Raw genomic sequence first — 25,084 nt, forward strand, 5'->3', positions numbered from 1 at the left:
TTAAATTCCCAATAAAATAATGGTCATACAATATTCACGATACTTGCAAGGAGGGTTGTACCATTTGTGGACGTCTCACGCGGCCGCAACAGCTGCGTTTACTCATGTCCTTCTTATACCATCAGTCTGCAGACAAACTGCAAACATTATACTTGTTTTTTATCACAAAAACAATAATAAAGCAAAGGAATAAAATTTAAAAGTTTTATAATTAGTGGGTCGTTTGAAGTGGGTTGGAAAAGTGTATTTCTAGGTAAAACGTGGGTGTGGTATATGGGAGCAAGGTAATTGATAGAAATTGCTTGGAGACCATTCCGTTATGGAATTTTCCTTTATTATCTACTCATTAGCATCATTAGTTATGAATTAAATTAGTATTCTGTCGTGTCATTTTTAAAAGTATTATTTCCAGACTCAGATGTTTTGTTTGTTTTTTAGGTAGGTACACAGTTTATTTGCAGATCTTGTTTATTTCAGTTTGTGTGTAAGGGTAAATCTTAAAAGCTAGTTACCAATGCATTACATTTTAATCTAAAATTGAAATCGGTGGTGTTTAACAATTGAAACCTCAATAGTAGGCCACAGGCACATCGGTGTTAGTCGGACGAGCCGTAAATATTTTATAACTAGCATTTTCGATCGTGCCCACTGGAAACTATAAAATCGATTTATCCGCCATACTAACTTATTTATCTTTAAAATAGACCACCACTTTAGATGTCTTTGTCATTTTAAATTGCCTTGTGCTTTGCTTTTTACTTTTGGTTTCAAATAAGTAGATACAATGGCAACTGACATTTTATTCTTCATGCACTATTAACCAGAAAATTCATAAATACCTATTGTATTTTTAAAACACCATAATCTATTTTACTTTAATTTCTGTTAAAATTTTACATGTTTTAGAGTTATAATGTAAATCTGACTACTCATGGAAAGTGTAAAGAAATGGTTAGCGGAACGTTCAACTAAGAAGAATGGCCTGTATGTTCACTACAGCCCGCCAAAATGTAAGTAAAATGATCTTATGATACCTATAAAACAATTTTCTAGTTCTTGTTTACTCCTAAGCAATAAATACTATTCGGTAACCCGAGTCGAAATATCCTAAATCGAATCTAGTAGTTTCCATGTCTGTTCCACACAAACGTACCAATACCAATACTTATAGGTATAACTTAATTTCGTAGACGTGGGTGTTACCAGGCGCGGATCCACCGTTGTGGGCACTGTGGGCATGCCCACAACCCTAATTTGCTTGTTTTAATATTATGATCTATTGATAAGATCGATAGGCTGATGATAAAAACGGCTGACTGATGAGCCTTTAAAAAATCGAGCGTGATTTGGAACACAGCGGTTCCACTAAAACGCCGCCGCCACACCGATCACTTGGCGCTACTACCGCGCCTGTCCAAGTCCAGTTTGATTTGATGATGTAAAAAATATCAAATTAAAAAATTTTTCAAAACAGGTAGCTAAGTCCATGATTGTTCATGAGTGAGTTAGTACTCCAATCCAACTCTCACTTTGCTAATTTTTGGTGGCTGTGCCCACAACCTTTTTTGAGGGCTGGATCCGCGCCTGGGTGTTACCTGTCTGTAGTTTGACATTTACGCACGAATATTAAATCATTATTGGTCATTTAAAAAGGTCAGACGAGCCAAATTCATCGCAATATCTTTTAACAAATAGCTGTGTGTTACAAAAACAAAAGAAAACTACACTGGACAAGGAACATTAACTCTAGAAAAACAAAAGAAAACTACAACACTTAAATGATCGTCCTGTCATTCCATACATAAAAATAAGAAAACTACTACACTTAAAAAAACGATCGTCCTTCCATAGACACCAAAATTGCTCACAACAAAGGATGGTAGCGTACACATGCAGCCGACAGGACGAGTGCAAACAGCTTGAGTGGCGTCCAGATCGCGTGAGGTAGGGAATTATTTCTCTAGCCTCCTCCTTTTAGTCGACCCTTTGATAATATCTGGATTACGATAAAAAAACTAAGAAAGTAATATTGTTTTGGTATTGCTACGCACGAAATTGTAATGTATGTAACGTTACTATGTGTCTTGCATTCAATGTTTTGAGAAAATCTTGAAACCTTGAAGTTGAAAGATTCAAAGAATTTTGCTTAAGCGTGCCAATTTCAATAAAACGTGCCATTTCATGTTTCAAATTGCATTTTTCTTGCGAAAGCGTTTCTTTTATACTTCACGCTTTTACTTCAGATATAGTTATTAACTACACGACATAAATACCTAAGTAGTTTCGTATAATAGTAATTCACCCAAAAGCTCCTCATAACAGATCGAACACAAATTTTTTTTTAGATGTCAATTTACGGAACCTTACGGAACTTATTACGGAACTTATATTTTGTGATTTTAAAAACGCTGTTTAAAGATTCTAATCAATGAGGAAAATAAATTTTTCAGTAGCATACTTCCACCTTCCCGCAAAGATAAAATTAAACTGGTGGGTACAAGGGCAAGGCAAAGTCTACAAGGAAACATTGTATTTCAATGTATCTAATTTTGCCTTTCATTAACTTAAATTTTTATTACCAAGCTCTAAACATTTTACATTGCTTCCATTTGGAAATCCTTACAAGAGAGAACCTTTTAATTATTCAATTAATATTAAACTGATAACCTATTCCAAACTACACAAGTAATTAGTTATTTTAAAATTAAAGTCGACCGGTTAGGTACCTATATTATGAATTAATTTGATATAAGAAACAATAGTAGAACAAATTATAAAAGGGTTGTATTATAGATACTAAACGTGGTTTTAAGCTAAAAAGAAACAAAAGAACGCAACAACACGTTACATTGTATTCAATAACATTGTGTGTGTTTTAGTGTCCAACAGCAATTAGGCACAAATGACCGTAGTTATGGTTAGCCTAACAATTTGAAGGCGGAAGGCACAGGCTAGCAACAATGTGGTGGACATGATATACATATTAACTGACGTTTATTGATGGGGTTCGACGCCCAATCGGCTATTAACCTCTTTGTCTGTGACCTAAAATCTAAGGACAATTTCAAATGTTGGAGAATATTCAGTAAAAAATATCTACAAAAGTTTATTTAGGGCTGATTTTTCAATCATCAGATATCTTTTATCTGAAGAATAATCATACTAAAACTGTCAATGTGCCAAACTTATTCTTCAGTTAAAAGTTATCCGATGATTGAAAAAACAGCCCTTAAACACCTAACGTAAGTCAATATGTGTGAATTTTATGCAAAAAAAGAACTACGTTTTTTGCACACTTATGCTACCCTATAACCACTAACCTTCGGTTATGGCTGCAAAATATCCACTATATTTATTTCCGTAATAAATAGCTGTGTAATTATTTAAATACTGAACTTAAAAATTACCGCGAAACAATCACGTAACTCTAAAACTATTAAGCAAATTAATTTGCATGCGGCTCGCGTATTAAGGTCATATTAATATATGCGATTTGACATGAACACGTGAAACGGATGGGCAAAAAATAATGCAAGCTGGCGTTGAAGGTCAGGAGATGTGCCGATAAGCAGGTCGGCTGTTAACGTATAAATTTCACAATCTCGCCTCCCACGATGCCTGACCACTTGCGAACTACAATCGTAAGGGTGTTGTCATGAAATGAATTAAAAAATAAAAGACTTTATTTAGATCAACCACCATCAACTCATGGCATTTTTTATTTATTTATTTATTTTATTTATTTATTTATTTATATAAGGCACAGCTACAGAGAACAAACAATAACAATACAATTAACACAACAACATAGCACAATATTAAGTCTGAACTCCGATTAGAGCCAGGCACAGCATTAAAATAACAAAGAAATAACAAAAAACGGGCTTACAAACAAAAGACAGTTTCACTCAATCCCAACTAATATTATAAATGCGAAAGTAACTCTGTCTGTCTGTCTGTCTGTCTGTCTGTCTGTCTGTCTGTCTGTCTGTTACGCTTTCCCGCTTAAACCTCGCAACCGATTTTGATGAAATTTGGCATAGAGATAGTTTGAGTCCCGGGAAAGAACATAGGATAGTTTTTATCCCGGTTTTTGAAACAGGGACGCGCGCGATAAAGTTTTTCTGTGACAGACAAAATTCCACGCGGGCGAAGCCGCGGGCGGAAAGCTAGTCTTATTATAACAATTCATTTAAATGCAAAACATAATAATTTGCTACGAAAGTGCTACGAGACTACGAGGATTTTTCGTAGTAGGTTTATACTTAAGAGAATATTGAATTACGATTATTGGCATTATTAATTCATAGAATCATAATAACTTTAGTAGCTGCAATAAAATATGTCAACCGTTAGTAGTATTTTAAAGCGCGCTAAAACTTAGGTATCGATAAATTTTCCATTGCAGAAAATGAGTTGTTTTATGCGGAACCCAATAAAGCTTAAGAAAATATTGTTCACTTTTCATAAAGAGCAGCATGCTGTAAATAATCTGTTAATCGTAGGTCTTTGATCGGGTAGGACGATATCACGAATCCGATTGCGGTAGTGCCGTAGTACCTGACTCGAACATCCACTCGTTTACTTCTAGCTTAGCTCCTCAGACTGACAGTCGGTTTAATTTCAGAACTAGAAATTGAAGTGGTGCATTCGATTCGTTTCAATTAACTTGAAAGAAGTTCAAGGTAGCCGTCTAGTTTCTTTGCGGATATCGATGCAATTCAGCTGAAAGCCTTGAGGAATGTTTGATATCACTTGAATATTGCGCCATAGTAGTTGCCAAACTGTCACTCAAGGTGTCATATTTGTGAGGATACGTTTCTTTAAGTGATAGGTGTTGCATCGGAGGCGCAGCTGCGTCAGTGGGCTCGCGGGGGCTCCGAGGGCAGGCTGGAGCGAGCAGTGCTGGCGGGGCAAGGTCGCCGCTTGCTGGCAGTGGCGGAGGCCCTGCCTCTGTCCCACCACCTGCCCACCCTGGTGGCGAAATGCGACGCGCTGCACGCCGCCGTCGAGAGGGGGTCGTTGGCCGAGCTCCAGGTACTGATGGTAAACATGCATCAATGCAATAGGTAGGTAGGATGTTTAGCAAAAGACAACCAAGCAAAGCGGTACACCACTTTCTTGGCACTAGGTAGAAGACCTAGGCTGTCACTACGTACTGAACTCCTCTTACTTTATTGTCATGACCTGTTTGACTTCCATCGCCTCAATGGTAAATAAATAATAAACGATATCTATGGAGATGGATGTAGCATGCTTACATATTTTATACATATGTATACGAGTATTTACCTATATCAAGCAAAAAATACCTATACAAAGCAGGTAAAAGTTAGTCTACAGATTAATCGCTTAAAATAAATTACAAAACGAGGCTGATATATTTTTCCGGTATTTAATAAAAAATTGAATTCAAGTTCTAAAATTCGTTACAAAATTCTGGAGGCGAACCGTAAGTAACAGGAAATGGCTACTTAAATTAAAGTACTGAAATATTCGTAGCATATTCGTAGCAAACTGTACCCTAACTTCGTCGTAGTTTATTCAGGTGTGTGCACACGAGCGTGCACTTTCCGCCTTGTTGACTTTCCTTTGCAATTATGGTGTCGTGTTCCCAGGAGTTGCTGGACTCGGACTACAACCGGCGCAAGTACATCATGTGCCGTGATGAAGCGGGCGTGGGTCTGCTGCATAAGGCGGTGTTTTATGACTTCATGGACATCGCCAAGTGGCTGGTAGCTGAGTGTCCGGAGCTGGTGCATCAGAAGGACTCTGTGAGTATTGTGTTTATTTAAAACGAAATAGTTATTTTCTTTTATTTATTATGCGGACTATACCTACCTAGAACAAGAACCACAAGCTATAACTTGCGACGGATGAATTTGTGAACTTGAGTTATTTCATCTCCGAAACAATGTTCATTATCAGGGGATAATGATGTGATCGCGAATAGAAGATGAGGATATATCATGCATAGGAAGGAGCTACTGCACTATGCAGTTTTTTGTCGCAAGGAACTGACCACGGTTGACATTTTGATAGGCAATTAGGCACTGGGGCATCTTGGCGACCTGTTACCAAGGCTATGCTCAAGATAGAAATGTGATGACAATGAGGATTTTTCATACTTAGGAAGGAAGGACGCCACTGCACTACGCAGCAGTAAGTATGTCGCGACGAACCGACCGCGGCTGCACTGTTGGGAAGCAAGGGACCTTTGTCTCGCCAGAGTGATCATTGTACTTCGGCGACCAGTTACCATGGCTCGCCTTTTTGTATCTAATTGAATGTACCATCATGAGCCGTAACTTTTTTTATCATGAGTATTTATCAACCGTACCGGAAAACGCAGCCTAGGACGTCTACCCACGAGGTGGACCGACAACCTAATAAAGGTAGCAGGAAGGCGCTGGACGCATGCCGCTACTAACCGTGCGATGTGAAAGTGATTGGGGGAGACCTATGTTCAGCAGTGAACGTCCTGTGGCTGAAATAAAGATGATGATGATGAAAAGTATTTGTCATTAGGAAGGACGAACGCCACTGCACTACGCAGCAGTATGTCGCGACGAGCCGACCGCGGCTGCGCTTTTGGGAAGCAAGCGGGCTCTGCCTAATCAGTATGGTAGTTCTATTTATTATGTGATGACAATGAGGATTTATCATACTTAGGAAGGAAGAACGAGAGCATTATGTCTTGACGAGTTGACCGCGGGCTTTTGGGAAGCAAGGGGGCTTTGTCTCGCCAGAGTGGTCACTGTATTTCAGCGACTAGTTGCCATGGCTCGCCTTTTTCTAATTTGCTAGCAGGAAGGCGCTGGACGCATGCCGCATGCATGACGCGTGAAAGTCATTGGGGGAGACCTATGTTCAGCAGTGAACGTCCTGTGTCTGAAATGAAGATGATGATGAGGATTTATCATACACAGGAAGGACGAACGCCACTGCACTACGCAGCAGTATGTCGCGACGAGCCGACCGCGGCTACGCTTTTGGGAAGGGGCAAGGAGCAAGGGGGCTCTATATTATCAATATGGTCCTTCTATTTGTTATGTGATGACAATGAGGATTTCTATGAAGATTTCTCATACTTAGGAAGGAAGGACACCACTGCACTACGCAGCAGTATGTCGCGACGAGCCGACCGCGGCTGCGCTGTTAGAAGGCGCGGGGGCGTCGCGGGGCGCCCGGGACGCGTCCGGCCGGACGCCGGCACACTACCGCGGCGCCGCGCGCACTCAACTCGCGCTGCCGCTACCGACGGACATGTCGCGCGAAACGACGAGGAACCCACCTGGTGAGTGCGCACCTTAAGTTTTGCAAACCGTTTTCTCGATTTCAAGTTGAGAGGGAAGTTGAACAAACTTTTCGTAGTTTGCAGTTCTTAGATGCAGTGGATAAAACTTAGTAATTTTATTTTTCTACGAAATCCTTATTATTAAGATTTTCCTATATAGAAAAAAATTACGATTTACAAAGATACGAAGTCACAATTACAAAATTAGAGACATAATATCAGGACTTACTAAAAAATGTTTAGGTAGGAGCAATTATTGAAAGTCATGATTACATAATATTTCAAAATATTGAAACGTAACATTACTAATCAAATATTTACAATATAATTTACACAATTAATAGAAAACACATTCTGCTACGACACGTAGCATGCCAGCGTGCTACGAAATTTTACGTGTTTGCTACGAGCTACGAACGCAAGCTACAATATTTACGGCTTATTCCAAACACATAATAAAATTTTACAAGTTCATTGGACGCAACTGCTGAATATTTTTTTCTAATATTCGAAATGCATGACACGATAAAACTTTTGACCACAAAGTAAGTTTCAAATTAATTAATGTGCAAAATAATAAAAAATGTCTGAGTAATTAAAAACTTACCTCCAAACATATTGATAAACATTAAACCTAGAGTAGGAGGCAACTGCGGAAAAGGTTATTTGCATACGTATGTTTTTCCTTTCTATGTTTGGTTTTAAAATAAACATGTTTATTTTTAATATTTTTACCACCTAACTAAACTATTCGCCTACGGCCATTATAAGTACACGTTTGTTGCTTAGCTAATAGCAATAATTTCCTTTGCTAAAGTGGCTGGATATATGTCTCGATAATATCCTTCATAACAAGGCAAAGTGCCTCGTTTTGTGGCCTTAGCTGTCAAAAGGTACCATTATTCATTTTTAAATTGCCCTCTACATGCACTGTAAATAGTACTTCACAATTCACACCACAGAGATACTAGGTAATTCTGTACCGCATAGCAAACTGTAAGGCCCGGTTTCCACCAAAACCGAGAGAAGAGATATGGTTGAATAACCAATCAGATTTTCAAACCGAAGCTGAGCGAAGAGGTGACGTTTACTACTTCACCAAGGAAATCAGCCCCCCTAGACAAAACGCACTTTTTGATCGAATCGAAAATCGAATCCGTCAAAACTCCATACAAAAAAGGGGCTTTTCGACCACTTTTCGACTGGTTTGCGATTATAATTTGCACTTTGTCTAGACCCACTGATTATTCAAAACCATCTCGTCTCTTCTCCGTTTTGGTGGAAACCGGGCCTAAAACCAATTTCGAAAGATTGATGGAACGACTATGCCACAATGCAGTGCATGAATATATGTAGCTTTACGTTTGATTTTTGTTACTCTCAGATTCAAAAGTACGATTGAAGTCTTTGAGGCGCAAAGACTCGTGGCAGGTGGTGTAATAATAAAACAGTGCATATCACATTTTCTCTCACACTCACACTGGTTATGGGTGACGTCACAAAAAGGCAGGCGTTGTTTATAATACGTAATCTATACTTATAATAAATCTGTAGAAAGGTCAATTCTGTACATGAAATATATTTTCAAAATAACTATCAGGGGGTGATTAGTGATCGATACTGATGCCAAAAATGCAATCAGTAAAATTTTTGTCTGTCTGTCTGTCTGTCTGTCTGTCTGTCTGTATGTTCCTTATAGAAACAAAAACTACTCAACGGATTTTAACGAAACTTGGTACAATTATTCTTCATACTCCTGGGCAGGTTATAGGATACTTAGGAATTCCCACAGGAACGGGAATTAGCGGGAAAATTCTTTTGTATGAAAAATCTAAACCGCTTAAGTTAGACGCTTGAAATTTGGCATGCAGGTACCTTAGTAAACTTAAAGCTTAGTTACAACACGATATTGCAAAATTCCCACGGGAACGGGAGTTAGCGGGAAAAAACATTTGTATGAAAAAATCTAAACCGCGTAAGATAGACGCTTGAAATTTGGCATGCAGGTACCTTAGTAAACTTAAAGCTTAGTTACAACAGGATATTGCAAAATTCCTACGGGAACGGGAGTTAGCGGGAAAAAACATTTGTATGAAAAAATCTAAACCGCGTAAGATAGACGCTTGAAATTTGGCATGCAGGTACCTTAGTAAACTTAAAGCTTAGTTACAACAGGATATTGCAAAATTCCCACGGGAACGAGAGTTAGCGGAAAAAAAACATTTGTATGAAAAAATCTAAACCGCGTAAGATAGACGCTTGAAATTTGGCATGCAGGTACCTTAGTAAACTTAAAGCTTAGTTACAACATGATATTGCAAAATTCCCACGGGAACGGGAGTTAGCGGGAAAAAACATTTGTATGAAAAATCTGAACCGCGTAAGATACCTAGATGAAGGGGGGGTAAAACGAGATCCACGCGTACGAAGTCGCGGGCGGCCGCTAGTATTTAATAAAATATTGGCGAATATGCATCTCCGTTTTAAAAAAATACTTATGGCCCCGCCTGCTACGAGTCTATGCGTCCAGTATAGGAGATTCCTTGAAAAAAAGAATAAGAACACACTTTCGTGAGTTGTATTGGTCGTAATAAGTTTCTTAAAAACCAGTTTTTCTTTTTAGGTTTGTACCTAAGTCCAAGTGTATCCAAATTAAGTCTAGCTCTAACAATTTTACGCAGTTGATAAGGCGTATTAATTTTTATAGCAGGTAATAACGAAACGATTGTTACTGCTTATACATTTCTTTGCAAACGTAGAAACGGTCAGTTTATAAACCATTTACTGACCTTGGACAGCTATGACATTAAATATAGGAACGATTATGCAAATATTCGAGTGTTTGAATTGCAAACACAATGGTGTTTCTGAAGTGTTTATGGTGATTGTTATCAATAATAGCTACTTAACAGGAGAAAACACTGAATAACTTTACAATTGCACACTGGTCTGCCCTATTTTGCCGTGGATACTCTAATTTTTTCATTGAATGTGCTTTTTTCTCTGTTTGACTGACAAGATACTAACTTTTATCTGGCAAATCAATGTTTCTGCCTCCTGTAAAAAGAAAGGGCTTGATTTGATAACTTTATTTATGAAACTTTAGCAAGATTTTTTTTAACTGATCTTATAGATTTTTTCCTTTTTGGGTATCCCCATCAACTCATCACAGCGAATAATTTTCTGTTTAGAATGTTTCATGTAATATTTTTTAATAAATAAATGTAGGCACCTATCGATTAAAATGTTCCGAACGTTTCTCGGTGCTATTATACAAATTTGATGAACTATACATCACTGTTATCTAAAAGCTGTCTACAGCTCGTCGCATTCCTTCATTACTTCACACTATTACATTAACTTGATAAAGGCTTGGCCACATAGGTGGGGTCGGCTTGCGTGGTCATGAATATTTATTTTGTGGAAGGCTTTTTGTGCCAAAGCCACGGCACACCCTGCCATTATTTTTTTACCCTCTAAAAATAACTGGTCATTCTGAACCGCGAAGGTCAACTCATATCTCAGTTCCCATAAATCTAGCGACACGAGAATTAAAAGGAAAACGTTGTAACTGGAATTAATTAAAAATATTCTTGATTGATGTTGAAAACTGTAGTTTGGTTTACAATTTTACACAGATTACGTAAGCTATTTTTCAGTTAGTTAATAACAGGACAATACAACTTTTCATGATGTAAGTTATCCTAGTAGGTACATATTTTAAAATACTTAAAACATAGTTTCAAAACAGATTACATTATAAACAATTACCACATTACCCTGCCCAATTACAAATTTGGGTTTATCTTTGTTGCAGTTACGCGTCAAAAGACAGCGTAGGCGCAGACCACCGATTTTTATTTGACCGATTCTAATTTGTATGAAGAATCGGCCGATACCAAATCGGTGTAATGTGCGCACTTTCATACATCTCCATACTGATCAACAGCCCGATCCAACTATCGGCAAACTAAAAATCGGTGGTCTGCGCTTAGGTTTAGCGTTTCCTACTGATTTATTTGAGACAAATAACAGATTAATAATACACGGATTTGGTATATTTCTGAAAGAAAGCATTACGAAAGTTTTAAATCGTTTCTATAAAAAGAGTCGACGTTTGCAGGGTTCGGTAATGGTCTTTATCGGTCGCGCGATCACTCGGTTTGTGAGTGTTTTGTAAAAGTTTCGATTATGCTAATCCCGGCGATAGAAAGTTACACGCGAACTTGTTGCTTGCCGAAATATATTGCCTCTCTGTCTTTGCTACTAAGGAAAGCTACCACAATAGCGGTAATTAACATAGCTAAAAGCCTGCTGAAGCTTTAATAGCTCTTACATTTATGAGACATAAGTACTTAAGTATAAAACATGATTTTTACTGGAAAAATTTACGTGTGCCTTATACCCACAATCTTTTGATCCTGCGCTACCAAAACATTTGCTATCTTATCTAAAATTTAAAACGATTTACCTAAGCTGTGAGTCAGGATCGTTCTCTAGCTGCTGGCCTACAGCTGGCATGACAGCAGTATGGCACAACGTAAACGCAGCATTTCAGTTTGATGACTGTCATCTCACAGCTTCACAGCTGCTTACGACTGTCAATTTTAGAGTATTTTGTACGGAACGTGATCACAGAAATAAATCGACATCACGTAGAGTCGGTTTCTTTTTCAATTAAATTAGGTAATTAAACGAAACAGAGTTTCAAAAGAAACAAGATTCGTTGATTAAAAGTTTTTAAGCTCCAATTTACCAACAGAGTTAATTAAAAACTATCGATTTATCCAAAACAGACGTTACTAGTAAGTAGGTAGTACTTTGCCTACCTTATTATTATTTCATGACCAATGTTTACAGTACACACTAGGTACATGTGTCATCAGCAATTTATTATTTGAATACATAGCCCTCTAGCCATGCAATTTAATAAATAGCTGAGTAGTACATAATATTATACCTTACGGACAATTCTAGATTCAATACAGATAAAATATGGTAAAACCTAATCGATACTCCACCACAGACACACCCACATGTCACCGAGTCATAAGTTATAACCCAAATATACGGAATAATAGCCATCTACCTCCAATATTGTGGGTTTAATGTAGACAAATTGTACTTCCATTAATGATTACAAGCATTGAACATTCTGTTTTATTCCTGAAACTTATTACGAAGGCAAAAGAGCAATAAAAATAATCTACAGCACGTCATAAGATTAATAGTCTTTAACAAACTATTAATCTTTGTGGTTAATGCAAATAAAATGGACACCTTAAATTACGTAGGCACTTAAGTTTAATCAGATTTTATATTTTTTTCATTTTTAAGTAAACAGTTTTAATAGAGGGGTTGTTCCTCCAAATGGTAATTTTGGGTACACAATGGCACTGGGTAACGATAACATAGTAAGTTGTGCCTTGGAATTTTGTTTGATTGTGTCAACAACCAAATTATATGGGTATCAAACAAATCGACTATTAATGTGTTAAGTATGTTTAAAGACATTTTTCCTAAAAATTTTGGAACCACAGTATTTTTCCTCAATGAGCGACATGTTCACATGACTAATCGAAAATCTAAAATCTACGACCCACATAGCTTTTGAATGACTGTCCTGAAGCAGTTCGATTGACTGCCCCACAAAGGCTGGGTCATACAGGACAGGTGTGTTGTCATCGATCGATAGCCCACTCATTAAACATTAAGCCGTCTGTCTGTGCTTCAGCTGAATAATGTACAGGCGGCCTTGACACTAGCAGACCTTTCGTCCTGTCGAGCCATTAATGTGTTGTCGAAGCTAAGGCTGTTATATCGGCCGATAATTGACAATAATTTGTTTATAATCATTGTATTTCTGCGCTGTAGTTTGTAGCAATCGTCAAACTTATGGAGTAGTCGCCTCGGTCGGATCTACATATTACCTCACCGGGTGAAAACACTTTACAAACAAGATTGTTCTACCACATATAGAAATCTAAGCCAGTAAATTAATTTAAGTACCTATTTCCGCTTATGGTTTCATTGTGTCCAAAGTTTTTGTCGAAGTCAGCCCAGTAATTTTGTGTCAAAGAGATGAAAATCCGTTCTCACAAACTTACATTACAAATGAGATACCTACCTAGTCACAAACAAAAAGTAGATTCGAAAAGTTTTGTTATGTAATGCAATCAAGAATGAATTAGAAAAGTTTTGCGCCGACCCCACACAAAACCATTCATTTGATTGTGGATTGGCAATATATCTTCGATTCGGTTCGACGAAAGTGGATCTACTTTATTATGTAGATACGTGTGAACGATGACTTCCATCGTTGGAAATCAATTGGTTTGCCGTTTGCTGTCACGCACTCCAGCAACAATCAGTTCAATTTTAGCTGTAGCTCAGGTATACTCTGGTCCAGAAAGATGAAAAAATAAAATGAGTGAACAAGCACTTTACAGGGTCGTATAACCATCCTAGACTGCATCTCACTTAACATCAGGTGCGATTGCAGTCAAATACCTGCCTCCTAGTCCTGCATTAAAAAACTTATTTTATGAAACTCGCATACACGATCAATTAATGAAACCTTGACCGATTAATTAAAAATTTCAACTTCTGGATCAGCAGGCATCTTACGCTTAGCTATCTCTTGACTTTGTCTTGCTACATTTCCTAATATAAATGAAACCGTAAATTCATTTTACTCATGTTTACTCATACTTCTTTTTTGATAATAATATAAACCATTTCACCTTGAACCTTACCATCGATTGCAATTCTTCGTAAAAATACTCATTCATGGTAGTTTTTTAGTTACGGTAAGGTTAAAAAAGTATTTCATTTCCAATTAAAAGCAAGCTTAACAATATGCCAAGCAGTAAAAGTGTGCATACGTTCGAAAGGAATAATGCCTACTCGTAAAGTTGAGTAGTTCGCGTAGTATTCAGAACTAGGTATCATTAATCAATTTAATTCGTTAGCTACAATACGTACATGTTTTAATAAAGTAGGAGATGACAAGGTGTTTTCATGAAATGTGTAAAACCTTGTAATACCCAAGGTCTAAATGTGTAGGTCACCCAAATAGTACTTACAAATTGTAGCTAGTGTGCCTACACGCACTAGACTAGTTAGTTACTGCTATTATTGCCTTTATTGATATAAATTACTTATTAGCTTCACTTCGTACCTTACTTGTAGTCGTAGAAGTTATTATTTTTTTTGCTTTTCATACTTTGACGATATCTCGTCCCAAAAGAAATAGAACCATTTTAATCGGATTCAGTTGTAAGAGAACTAAGACATATCCTCCACTAAGTTCGTGATCTTTAACTCTACCACTGCTTTGCGATAGTAAAGCGGGCCGGTGCGGAGAAGAATGAGTGAGCCCCATTTTTCAATTGCTTAGCTATAGACATATTGATGTGAGCTAAAATGGATCTAGCTCGTAAGGAGCCTTACCTAACCTTTCAAACTCCTCCTATATTTTTCTGATTAAATTCGTTGCGGGTCCAATGACAGCTTAACTTTCCCCTGGGACAAACTTGACCTTTACTGGTTGGGTTTTTTGGCGAGCTGTAGATCTTAGCTACACAGGAATTGCAGCGGTGGGAACAAGAGGTAGGAATAGTCCTTTGAGGCCGTACCACTAATAAGTCCATCTCTCTTCGTCAGGTCTGGTGATCAAAAGGCACAACATACGAATATGGTGCCACGACTGCGACATGGCGAAGCTGCAGCGGGTCGTGTGGGAGGGCCACGGCTCGCGGCTGCTCAGCGAGGTCTCCAGCCAGCCTGTGGTCAAGAAATTTCTGGAGGCCGTGCCTTATATCATGGTAAGTACAATGCGCCATCTTGTTCCATACGAAGCAATTAAAACTCTTACAGACAACGGATATTTTATTGATTGCGCATTTGCACATTGCGAGAAGCCTGGATTCTACAGTGGAATGATGATAATAACGATATAGTGAGTGCATAGCTATTTAGGTTCTGATTTTTTTCGGAAATAAGCAGAACTCAAAGTCAAAGTCAAAAGGTCAAAATTCCTTTATTTGCGTGGACTATTAAAAATAGTGCTTACAGTATTTTTATAAGAAGCCAGAAGGATAGATACTTACGTTATGAAAAATTGATTTCAGTACTGCCAGAAAATATTAGAAGTTATGTTAAGAAGTTTTTGTTTTACAATATTATTTCAAGGCACTTAAACATGTCTCAATACTGTTCCAGAACACAATCCGCGACATCCACAGCGCGGTGATCCAGAACGATCTGGAAGGTCTGATGAAGCACTCGGGCGACCCGGTGCCGCCGCAGGCGCTGTCCAGCAGAGATGGTAACAACATGACTGTCATGCACAAGGTACAGCATGAGTTTTTGTATAATGCCTACACTTTTTATGTTTCTTAGACTGAGTTGCACCACCTAACTTTAACCGGTGCTTTTTGTATGGAATTGACATATTTTTGATGTTTGTTAAAGCTCAAGTAAGATGGTGGAACCAAGCCTCAGTTTCCGAGGTTTGCACTTAGGTAGAGTCACAGCGATACCAGTAGGTACACATGATGACAATAGATCTGGCATTTCGACAATAAGATTAATTTTTGATGAAATCATTGCATCGACACAAACAAAGTGTTGTTAGTAAGATTGCTTAAAATTGGAGCTTAGTTTTTAACGCCCGACATTAACGCTGTCTACATTTAAGCAATTCTTTGTTGAAAATTATTATCAAAGCAAGTTGTTGGTTCATTTGTGTCGAACTAGACCATTTCATTTAAGATAAATAACTAACTTGGAAATACATTACGTAAAAGGCGAACGTTAACAACATTATGTTAAAATGTCTTTACAGGCCGCGGGACTGGGTCACGGAGGCATCCTCAAGTATATAGCAGAGCGGTACCCCCAAGGCATAAATGACGTGGATAACGACGGACGCACCCCCTTGCACTACGCAGCTGCGGTCAAAGATGAACAACACACGTACAACACTCTCGTGGGCTACGGCGCTGATGAGGGCATCGTTGATAACGTGAGCATTAGTGTTACATGCACGTAATAAATCTTTAGTGCACTTTATAGTTTTATCGTTATAGGCCTTTTAACGTTAAAAAATACATATTTCATAATTTAGAACGTTGAATGTTGTTGAGACTGTCCTAACATATACAGATCTTGGTAACGTAGTACATTGTTTTCTATATTTTAGAAAAATAAAACACCAGGCTATTACATAAACAGACCCCAAGAAATCGACAAAAACCTATTCAAAGCTCTACCAGATGCACCCCGAACTGCATCGAGTGCTTATCCTAATTCTTGGGATTGGAAACTGCTGGATACAGAAGTGATAGCTGAATTACACAAAAAATCCAGAAAGAGAAATTTAAAGGCATCTACAGAAAATATATCATCAAAGAACCTTTCTAATACCATATCAGAAAGCACGGACAACCATGTAGGTGGCATGAAAAATAGTAGCACGCGGGATCTGATTAAAGAGCTGCCAGATTTAGATGACACAAGTAAACCAAATGTAGGGGATGTACACATCCCAATGATAGAATGTAACCGGGTAAGTTGTGCATGATATATCACGGAATGCTATTACAATTGATTTGCGTTGCTTTTATAAAGCATCTGCATGAATGTTTATTTTGTGCATTTTAGGATTCACAACCTGAAGAAGAAGAGAACCATGATGAAACACAAAATACAGAAACTGAGGAAAATAACGAAGAGGCCAATCATGAAGTGGCCGTAGCCAATTCTGAAGACGCAGCAGAAGATGAACATAATCTAAATAATGAAAATGAAAAGGATGCCAATGGTACCAATAATTCAGAGGAGGAAAAAAACCTGTCAACAAATGATGAGGAAGCAAATAACGAGGAAAACCAAGCAGAGGAAGAAGAAGAAATAGGTGAATCAGTCAATATAAATGATGCGGAAACGCACGATAATAAAACTCATGATGATAAAACTCACGATGATGAAACTCATGATGATGAAGCTCATAAAGATGATGCTCATGATGATGAAGCTCATAAAGATGATGCTCATGACAATGAAGCTCACGCTGATGAAACAGAGCAAAATGCTGAAGAAAATATCAATTCCGATCACACACAAGAAGAAGAAGAAACTCATACCAAATCAGACGAGGAACACAATGAAACTACAAAAGAAGAAACAAAAATAGAACGTACTGAAACTAAACATGGCGAGGAAGAAACAACAACGGAAGAACATAATGAGGAACCAGAACCAAATAAAAACTATGAACATGAAGAAATACATAATGGTAATAATACAAATGCTGAAGACTATGTAAACACTAATTATGCTAACACAACACACGATTCTGGGGCTGCAGCAGACGAAGGTAATTACAGTAGTGAATACAATGAAGACGACGACGACGTTCAAGTACCTGGAGATACTTGTACAGAATACAGTGACATGAATCACAAAAATACAGCAGATTTTATTGAGATAGAACATGTCAAGAGAGGTGACATTGACATCTCTTCTGGCACTGTACACGAAACAATCAAAACATAAACCACACATCAATTTAACTATTATACAAGGGTCCCTGACAAGTTCAACATTTTTGATTATTTTGCTAATTAAGGAAACCTGTCCAACGGCCGAAGCGCACTAGAAAGTCTGATTGAAGGCATTATTAGTGGTGAAGCCGAGCAGGATTCACAAGATGCAAGTATGACGGAAAGAAATGGATCAGTACATGAGGACATACTTATTGTTGTGAGTATATTTTTTTTTGTACTTCGAAAAGAAATGACAATACTACTAAACGATCTACTACTACAATCAAAGAATGAAGGTAAAAAAGTAAATTACGTAGGTTATTGTGGTGTTCTTAGATTAGTAGCATCATTGTGGCACTGTGTATTTCTCATAGACACCTCGTGACACAACTGTCAAATAATTTGCCAGCTTTTTAGTTCTGTGTTCCAATCCAATCTACCATTTTATCCTGCGAACGCCTAACACGCTAGTTCTTCTTCTGCACGTTACGAAACAACTGAAACTGAAGCGATAATTTTACATTCAACAGGATAACGAAATAGATCCAGAAGTAACTGACTTAATTAATACCGCCAACATGGAAATGTTAGCTACTTTAGTCTTAAATGGAGAAGGATCTAGATTGGTAGGCAGACATTCAGGAAATTCTGAATTACAAGCGTTTTTGGATAATGTACCCACGTACATGGTGAGTGTTTATACACTATTTTATTTTCACTGTGCAATTGACAATATTCGTAATAAGAAGTAGTACTTAAGAGCCATTTCACAAAAATATTCCGCGCGAATTTAGCTACAAACTGTCAACGCAACGACAAAAGAGTAAAAAGAACGCCGAAATGGACAAAAAAATCTTGAGCCGTGACCGTATTAAGACTTGATATAAGTTATTAATTTTAAGGTAGAATAAGGTATTAAAACATGATAAATTAATTTAAAATGTTAATAGAGTTTATTTAGTCTTTTAAAGATTTTTATACTTATTTCGATTAATAATGAAACACGAATAGGTATAATATGTAAAATATATTATATTAAGTACAAAATAAAGACAGTCACATAGTGAAAAAAAATCTGCCCCCTTGCAGCTCCATCATCGGACCCTGGATATCATTTACCTAGACTAAGTATTCGTCAAGGCGAATTACACAAGCCCAAACTCCATAGGGTTCTATTGTTTTGTTATGGAGTTGCAATGGAGGTGGCCATTGCAACTCCTCCAGATCAGACAGAGCTAAGAAATAAATAAATATTATTATTATTTAACAAATAACTAAAATAAATTCATCTAACTGTCTTTCTTCTTACTAGTCTTACTAATATTATAAATACGAAAGTTTGTATGGATGTTTCGATGTTTGTTACTCTTTCACGCAAAAACTACTGAACAAATTTTGATGAAGCTTTACAGTACAGTACAGCAGTACTAGGCAGCTTGTGTTCAACTATCACTCGGGTCGGACGTTCCTATCGCAAGACCGTTGGTTCACTCAGTCCCGATACGACTCTAGTGCTGTGTGTAATTATTCTCGTGAATACACTAAGTTTATTAATTTCTATGAGTGGATTTCATTTTGCCTGAGAACTACGTCATGAACCCTTAACCAGAAGACCCTGTCGCCAGCGACAGCGACGCTCATCCATCCCTGGCGTCGACCAGAATAACAATATATTTATGACGATCTGTAGCAAACTAAATTTCACGCGAGTAAAGCCGCGGGCAATACTACATATTTCATACTAGCTTTTTGCCCGCGACTTTTTCCGCGAAGAAGTGGAAACTGGTTCTAATAAAATTAAATTATTCTAAGAAATTATTAATTTTGTTATATGATAATATTTTTTAATATTTTATTTTTTTTTTTTTTTTTTTTTTAGGATAACAAACAATTGTACAATTCAGATATGCAGTAAAGTTATACATCGACATTTAGTTATTGTACAACCCGCACCGCTATCCCCATCTTACAAACATGCCTTGCCTCTTTGCACTACTAGCTGATTTATAATTATAATATAAAACCTACAAATTATTAGGTATGTTTAAATATCTGAATACTTACAAAATTATGATATCTTTCTACAACAAAATTGAAACATTTCCTTCGGGTGCTAAAATCACCAGGCTATTGTGTGCACATACTCTGGAGCATACAACTTACAACTGGCCGTCGGAGAAGCATAGATTTCCCTTAAGTCTACTCCCGCTACCACATGGAACTCCGCTAAAACTCGTGAGCCAACACTTGTTTTTGTATCGAAAATTAGTATGAGCAGCGCACGCGGTTGCCCGTTGCAGGCTCTATGCAACCACGCTATTTTAAACCGTGGCCCCTAAGCATGAGATGGGAAACTGCACTCTCTAGAATTCTCTTGAATTTGATGGGTTAAGGGGAATCCTAGGAATGAATACAGACTTTCCAATGGAATCTCCTCATCAATATTGAAACATTGCAACTTGCAATGCAATGTTTCGTTTTCATTTGTTGTATTATTGACTATTTCTTGATTTTTCAAACACGTGTCAAAATAAAAAAAATAATTTAAATCAAAAGCACTAAGGAATATTTAATTGATATCAACTTCGAAGCAAGCACAGATCACAGAAACTAAAGGGAAATGTGATAAGGGGGCGAAGCCGGTGTCGCAACAATATGCCCAAAAACAGAACATATTGCTTGTGAAAGCAATGATGACAGCAGCGACGTTATAATGTATAGCCTGACCAGGAACATAAAAACCCTGGCATAGAGGCGCGTCAATTGCATTTGATAGTGCAACACTGAGTACAGTCGTACCTGTGTTAAATTAATAGGCTAACTTTATGTATCAGGATTCAGGATTACGGGCTAATTTGATATTTTCATAAATTAACGAAAAAATATTATTATAGGTAACCTGATTTTAATAAATTAAATGAAACCATCAATCGAGCTAGTAGATTTATTTTATTATTCATCAATAATCAAATTTAGAACTTGAATATTCAACTGCAATGTCTGCTTATGAACGCTTCAAACTCGGTACATCTTTCCCAATCCTATAAAATTCAACACTTAGAAAGTGACAAAATTTTTAAAATAGGTAGTTGAAACAAACCACAGCAAATTTTCATAGTGGACTGTACTATACGATAAACATGTCAGTCAATTTGACAACCTTTGTCGGAAACATTATTCAATGAAAATATTGTCCGAACCCTTAGTATTTCTCTTCGACAAATACTTTAACACATTGTGAACCACTTTTCTTTCACGACTATAAAAATATTTTAGCAATCTAATTCATAAAACCAATTGCGCACATTTAAAATAAAGTTTGTTTACACTTTGACAGCAATAGACTGACATGCAAGGTGACATGTCAATGAAGTTTTCAGTTACTGTTGCCATTAAAAGAAATTAGTACCATTAGTTTTCCGCAACATGGCGAGGGTTTTTATGTTCCTGGTCAGGCTATAAACAGTTTACATTGCTTGCATACTACTAAAGATTATTCGAACGTTGAATACTGATACCGCAGTGGATAATGAGCACATATTTTGATTTCTTTGACACTGAGTTTCGAACTCAGCGCATTACTTAGCATCTTTCTATATCTCTATGGAAGCAAGTTATCTTCAAAATAACATTCTACACCTTTTTAACCAAATACGAAGCACGTCATCTATCAATAGGGAGGAATATATTTTAGAAGTTAATAAATTATAAATTATGCATAAAATAACACTTTAGTTAAATCATACAATTTCTAAAAACTAGTACTGAAATCGTACTGGAAACAATAAAAAAATATTAATATGTTATCTAATTTATTTATTAAACGACCAATTATCGAAGATTTTGGAGTAAAGTTTTTGAAAATATTTTATAGCCAACATAGGAAACATTTAGTGAAAGAATTTGTTTTCGGAGCCTATTGCCTTCAAACAAACAAATAATCAAATCTTTCCTCTTTTCTTACTATTGATTTAACAACAAAACTTCCCTCTTGAAACAAAACGGTTCTTTTTCTTCTTCACGAAACAAAACTCAAAGCGGATAAATAAATAAACAAATCTTTGGACAATTTGACAATGCCATCTAGTCCCAAAATAAGCAACTAATATTCTTGTGTTAAGGGTGCTAGCTTAATGGATATACTATGTACTTACAACCTTTTTTATAATTTATTTATTAAATTAAATTCATACATAAATACATAGTTACTCCCAGTCCCGTCAAAGAAATTAAATTTCATCATTTCAATTTCTGCTCGGCCGGGAATCGAACCCGAGACCTCTCGGCATATTAGTCCGTTTCGAACCACCAAACGGCCGACTCAAAACGGACCTCCCGGCATAGTATCAAAAGTATTTGGTCGCCGTATAAATCTCCGCTTCATGACACGAACACACGTAAACGTCATGGCGGGAAAAATTACACAGGTCCTGCCTTGACGGGCGCTCGCGCCGTACTAATCAATGTCGGCTTCCGCATTGTAATTTATACTGATATTCACATCAATATTTTGACAAAGTAGTTACTAATATTTAAACAATAACTGTGGAAATCAATTCTCCAATGAATATTCTTTATTTTGGGATACTTTTATTGCTGTTATTGCTGTGTATTAAAACCAAAAATCACGATCAAAATGTGACGTAAATCTTAAAAATTTGCCAAAATATTTTTAGATTTTACTCAATAATGGTAATGAAATTCAAGAATCCGTTTGATTATTGGACTACAAGAATATATGTCCGATGATTTCTATATATTTTTAAGCTTATTATACGAGCATACATAATAGATACAGGACTTTGAAATTGAGTCTGCGGCAATTTTTCCGTAAAATGGTTGTGGGAGATGGGGCACTGAGAATTAATCAAAAGAGTTTTAGTAAATCCGTTACATTATTGGTCAACAACAAGGATTGAACTATCTTTCGCAGTAATTAAATAATCTCTGGGTGTTGCTTAAGATAGTAATTCATGCTTCCAAAATCTTAGAAATTTGCACGAAAATGTAAAATGGCTCTTAATTTTATGAATATTTCAGCAAAAAATTAACAAAGTTCACGTAGCGGCGAGAGAAGGCAACATACGAGATCTTCAGGCTGCCTTAGATAGACGGAAATTTGCAATTGCTAGAGATCCTATATCGCCAAATGGAGCAACGCCTTTGCACGTCGCAACTGTATTTGGAAAAACGAACATAATGAAATATTTGGGAGGAAGGTTTGTAAATAATTGTACCTACTTTTAAACACTTTCTACTTTCATATTTACTCTAGAAAGACAACTTTATAAGCTTTTTGTATTAAATTTTATAGATTTCCTGAAACTTTGTCTGCCGTCGATTTTGAAGGAAGGACAGCATTACATTATGCCGCTGTAATACCTGACAATGGTCATTATTACAACTTATTGCAACAGCTTGGAGCCAATTCTAAGGATTTAGATGATGTAAGATAATTAGTATTTAAAATTCTTATAAATAAAATATTTTTGTTGGTTTCCTGGAACGCAAACGTTTTGGGACTTTGTGTTATTTTGAATGGTTGCTTTTGCAGAGTGGACGATCAGCTGATGATTACCTTAAAAATCCAGATTTATTACCGTTTCAACAACTGTTAGCTGATTATGGAATAAGCGAAGAAGCAGCTCGTGAAATGTTGTCTGATAAAGGTACGACCTTAGCTGAATAATAGAAGAGTAGTATTTACTCCTATAATAATAATAATAATTACAATTTATAAAATAATAATTTTACAATCCTAGAAATATGATCCGGTGTTTTGTTTTAATTCAAATAAATGTGTAGTTCCTGAGGACCGCGTGTCGTCACGACGAGCATTGGATGTGCCTGAAGCTTTGGACACGCTTGAGCGCTGTTACCGTCTGCTAGCGTCCGCGAGACCAAATCGAACTCCTTTGTCAGCTTCTTCAAACAGAGCAACACCACCGCTTGTTTTGGGCAGATTTCTAAAGCGACCTATATTTGAAATAATCAAATGCAGAGTAACCAAACTAGACCATGATCTATTTGATGTTATTTGGCCAGCCGTTAAAAAACTACCAGACAATAGAAATATTATACAAACAGTAGAGGAAGATTTTCCAGGGGGCATTGCAGCTCCAGACTACTATGTTTACGAAGTGTTTCACGAATTCTTAATCCCACTCATCAAAGACCTACACAATATCAATGTCAATTTAGATTTAACTACGCATCCACCATCCGATTTCACGAAACTGTCATTGAAACCTTCGACCACAATTTCTTCTGAACCTCTTGTAGAGTTAAACATCGATCCAAATGACGAGTTCGTTCTATCAGGAACTATTGAATGTTCCCGAAACTTGGCAGGGTTTGAGTTGCCCTTGAATCTTAAGATTGGGAAATTAGAAACCATAGAAAGAATTATAACAACAGTTCTTATGCAGCAGGATTTTGCAAAATTTAGTGAAACTTCAACTGCTGAATCCGATCAGAAAGGAGGAACTTACTATACATTGAATGAGGTAATGGAAAAGCCATCGGAAATATGTGCAACACTGGCTGCCAGTGGATTATTGATAGCTTTGTGTGATAGAGACGAAATCGATGACTGCGCCCGTCTACACGGCACTCACTGGCCTTACGGTCGCGGTGTTTTTGTTAGTGAAGACAAGACACTAGCAGTGTGGATAAATGTGCACGACCATGTGAGGGTCCTTATATCAAATCCGATCGATTCTCCAGGAGAAATTGGTTTGCCATTTAGCAAACTGTCATACATAATGGCGTATTTACATGAAAAGATAGATTTTGTTTGGGATGAAAAGCTTGGTCACTTGAGTAGTAGACCTACATACCTAGGCGCCGGAATACGATTCAGTTTGATTATTAACTTTCCTGGTCTCTCGAAGGACCCAGATAATATGAAACATCTTTGTGCTATGAGAGGACTGCAATATAGAGAAACCTTGACAGCGGACATTGCAAGAATCAGCAACTACCAGTGCCTAAGCGTTACAGAAACCAACTGCTTTAATGATTTTGCAACAGCCGCTTCAAATCTGCTTCACCTAGAAAAAGATCTAGCTATGCAAAACTCAGCACACATTGCGACGATGCTTTCAAATATTTTCCGGAGAAAAAGAAGCAGTTTGGCGGATTTAGATAATCCCGAGCAGTTTCCACAGCAATAATGTCAAAAAAGTTATATAGCAAACTTTATGTAATTTTATGTAACATAATCTCACTTTTTGCT

At 37.1% G+C, this 25,084-nt stretch overlaps 1 protein-coding gene across 2 annotated transcripts; it reads left to right on the top strand.

Moving 5' to 3' along the window:
* Positions 1-7,232: 7,232 nt before the first annotated feature.
* Positions 7,233-25,022, top strand: LOC135075731 (uncharacterized). Of its 2 annotated transcripts, none has more exons than XM_063970186.1 (12): positions 7,233-7,297; positions 14,963-15,123; positions 15,521-15,652; positions 16,146-16,325; positions 16,503-16,868; positions 16,964-17,678; positions 17,931-18,064; positions 18,378-18,536; positions 22,888-23,066; positions 23,162-23,294; positions 23,402-23,516; positions 23,653-25,022. In XM_063970186.1, exons 1-12 carry the CDS (start codon positions 7,267-7,269, stop codon positions 25,020-25,022), a joined length of 3,675 nt encoding a protein of 1,224 aa, XP_063826256.1. In that variant the 5' UTR covers positions 7,233-7,266. The 2 variants fall into 2 exon arrangements, with proteins under 2 accessions (XP_063826256.1, XP_063826257.1); XM_063970187.1 differs by having other exon boundaries at positions 16,964-17,597.
* The last annotated feature ends 62 nt before the right edge of the window (positions 25,023-25,084 follow it).

The sequence above is a fragment of the Ostrinia nubilalis genome, chromosome 10 (assembly GCF_963855985.1).
Source record: "Ostrinia nubilalis chromosome 10, ilOstNubi1.1, whole genome shotgun sequence".
Classification (NCBI taxonomy): domain Eukaryota; kingdom Metazoa; phylum Arthropoda; class Insecta; order Lepidoptera; family Crambidae; genus Ostrinia; species Ostrinia nubilalis.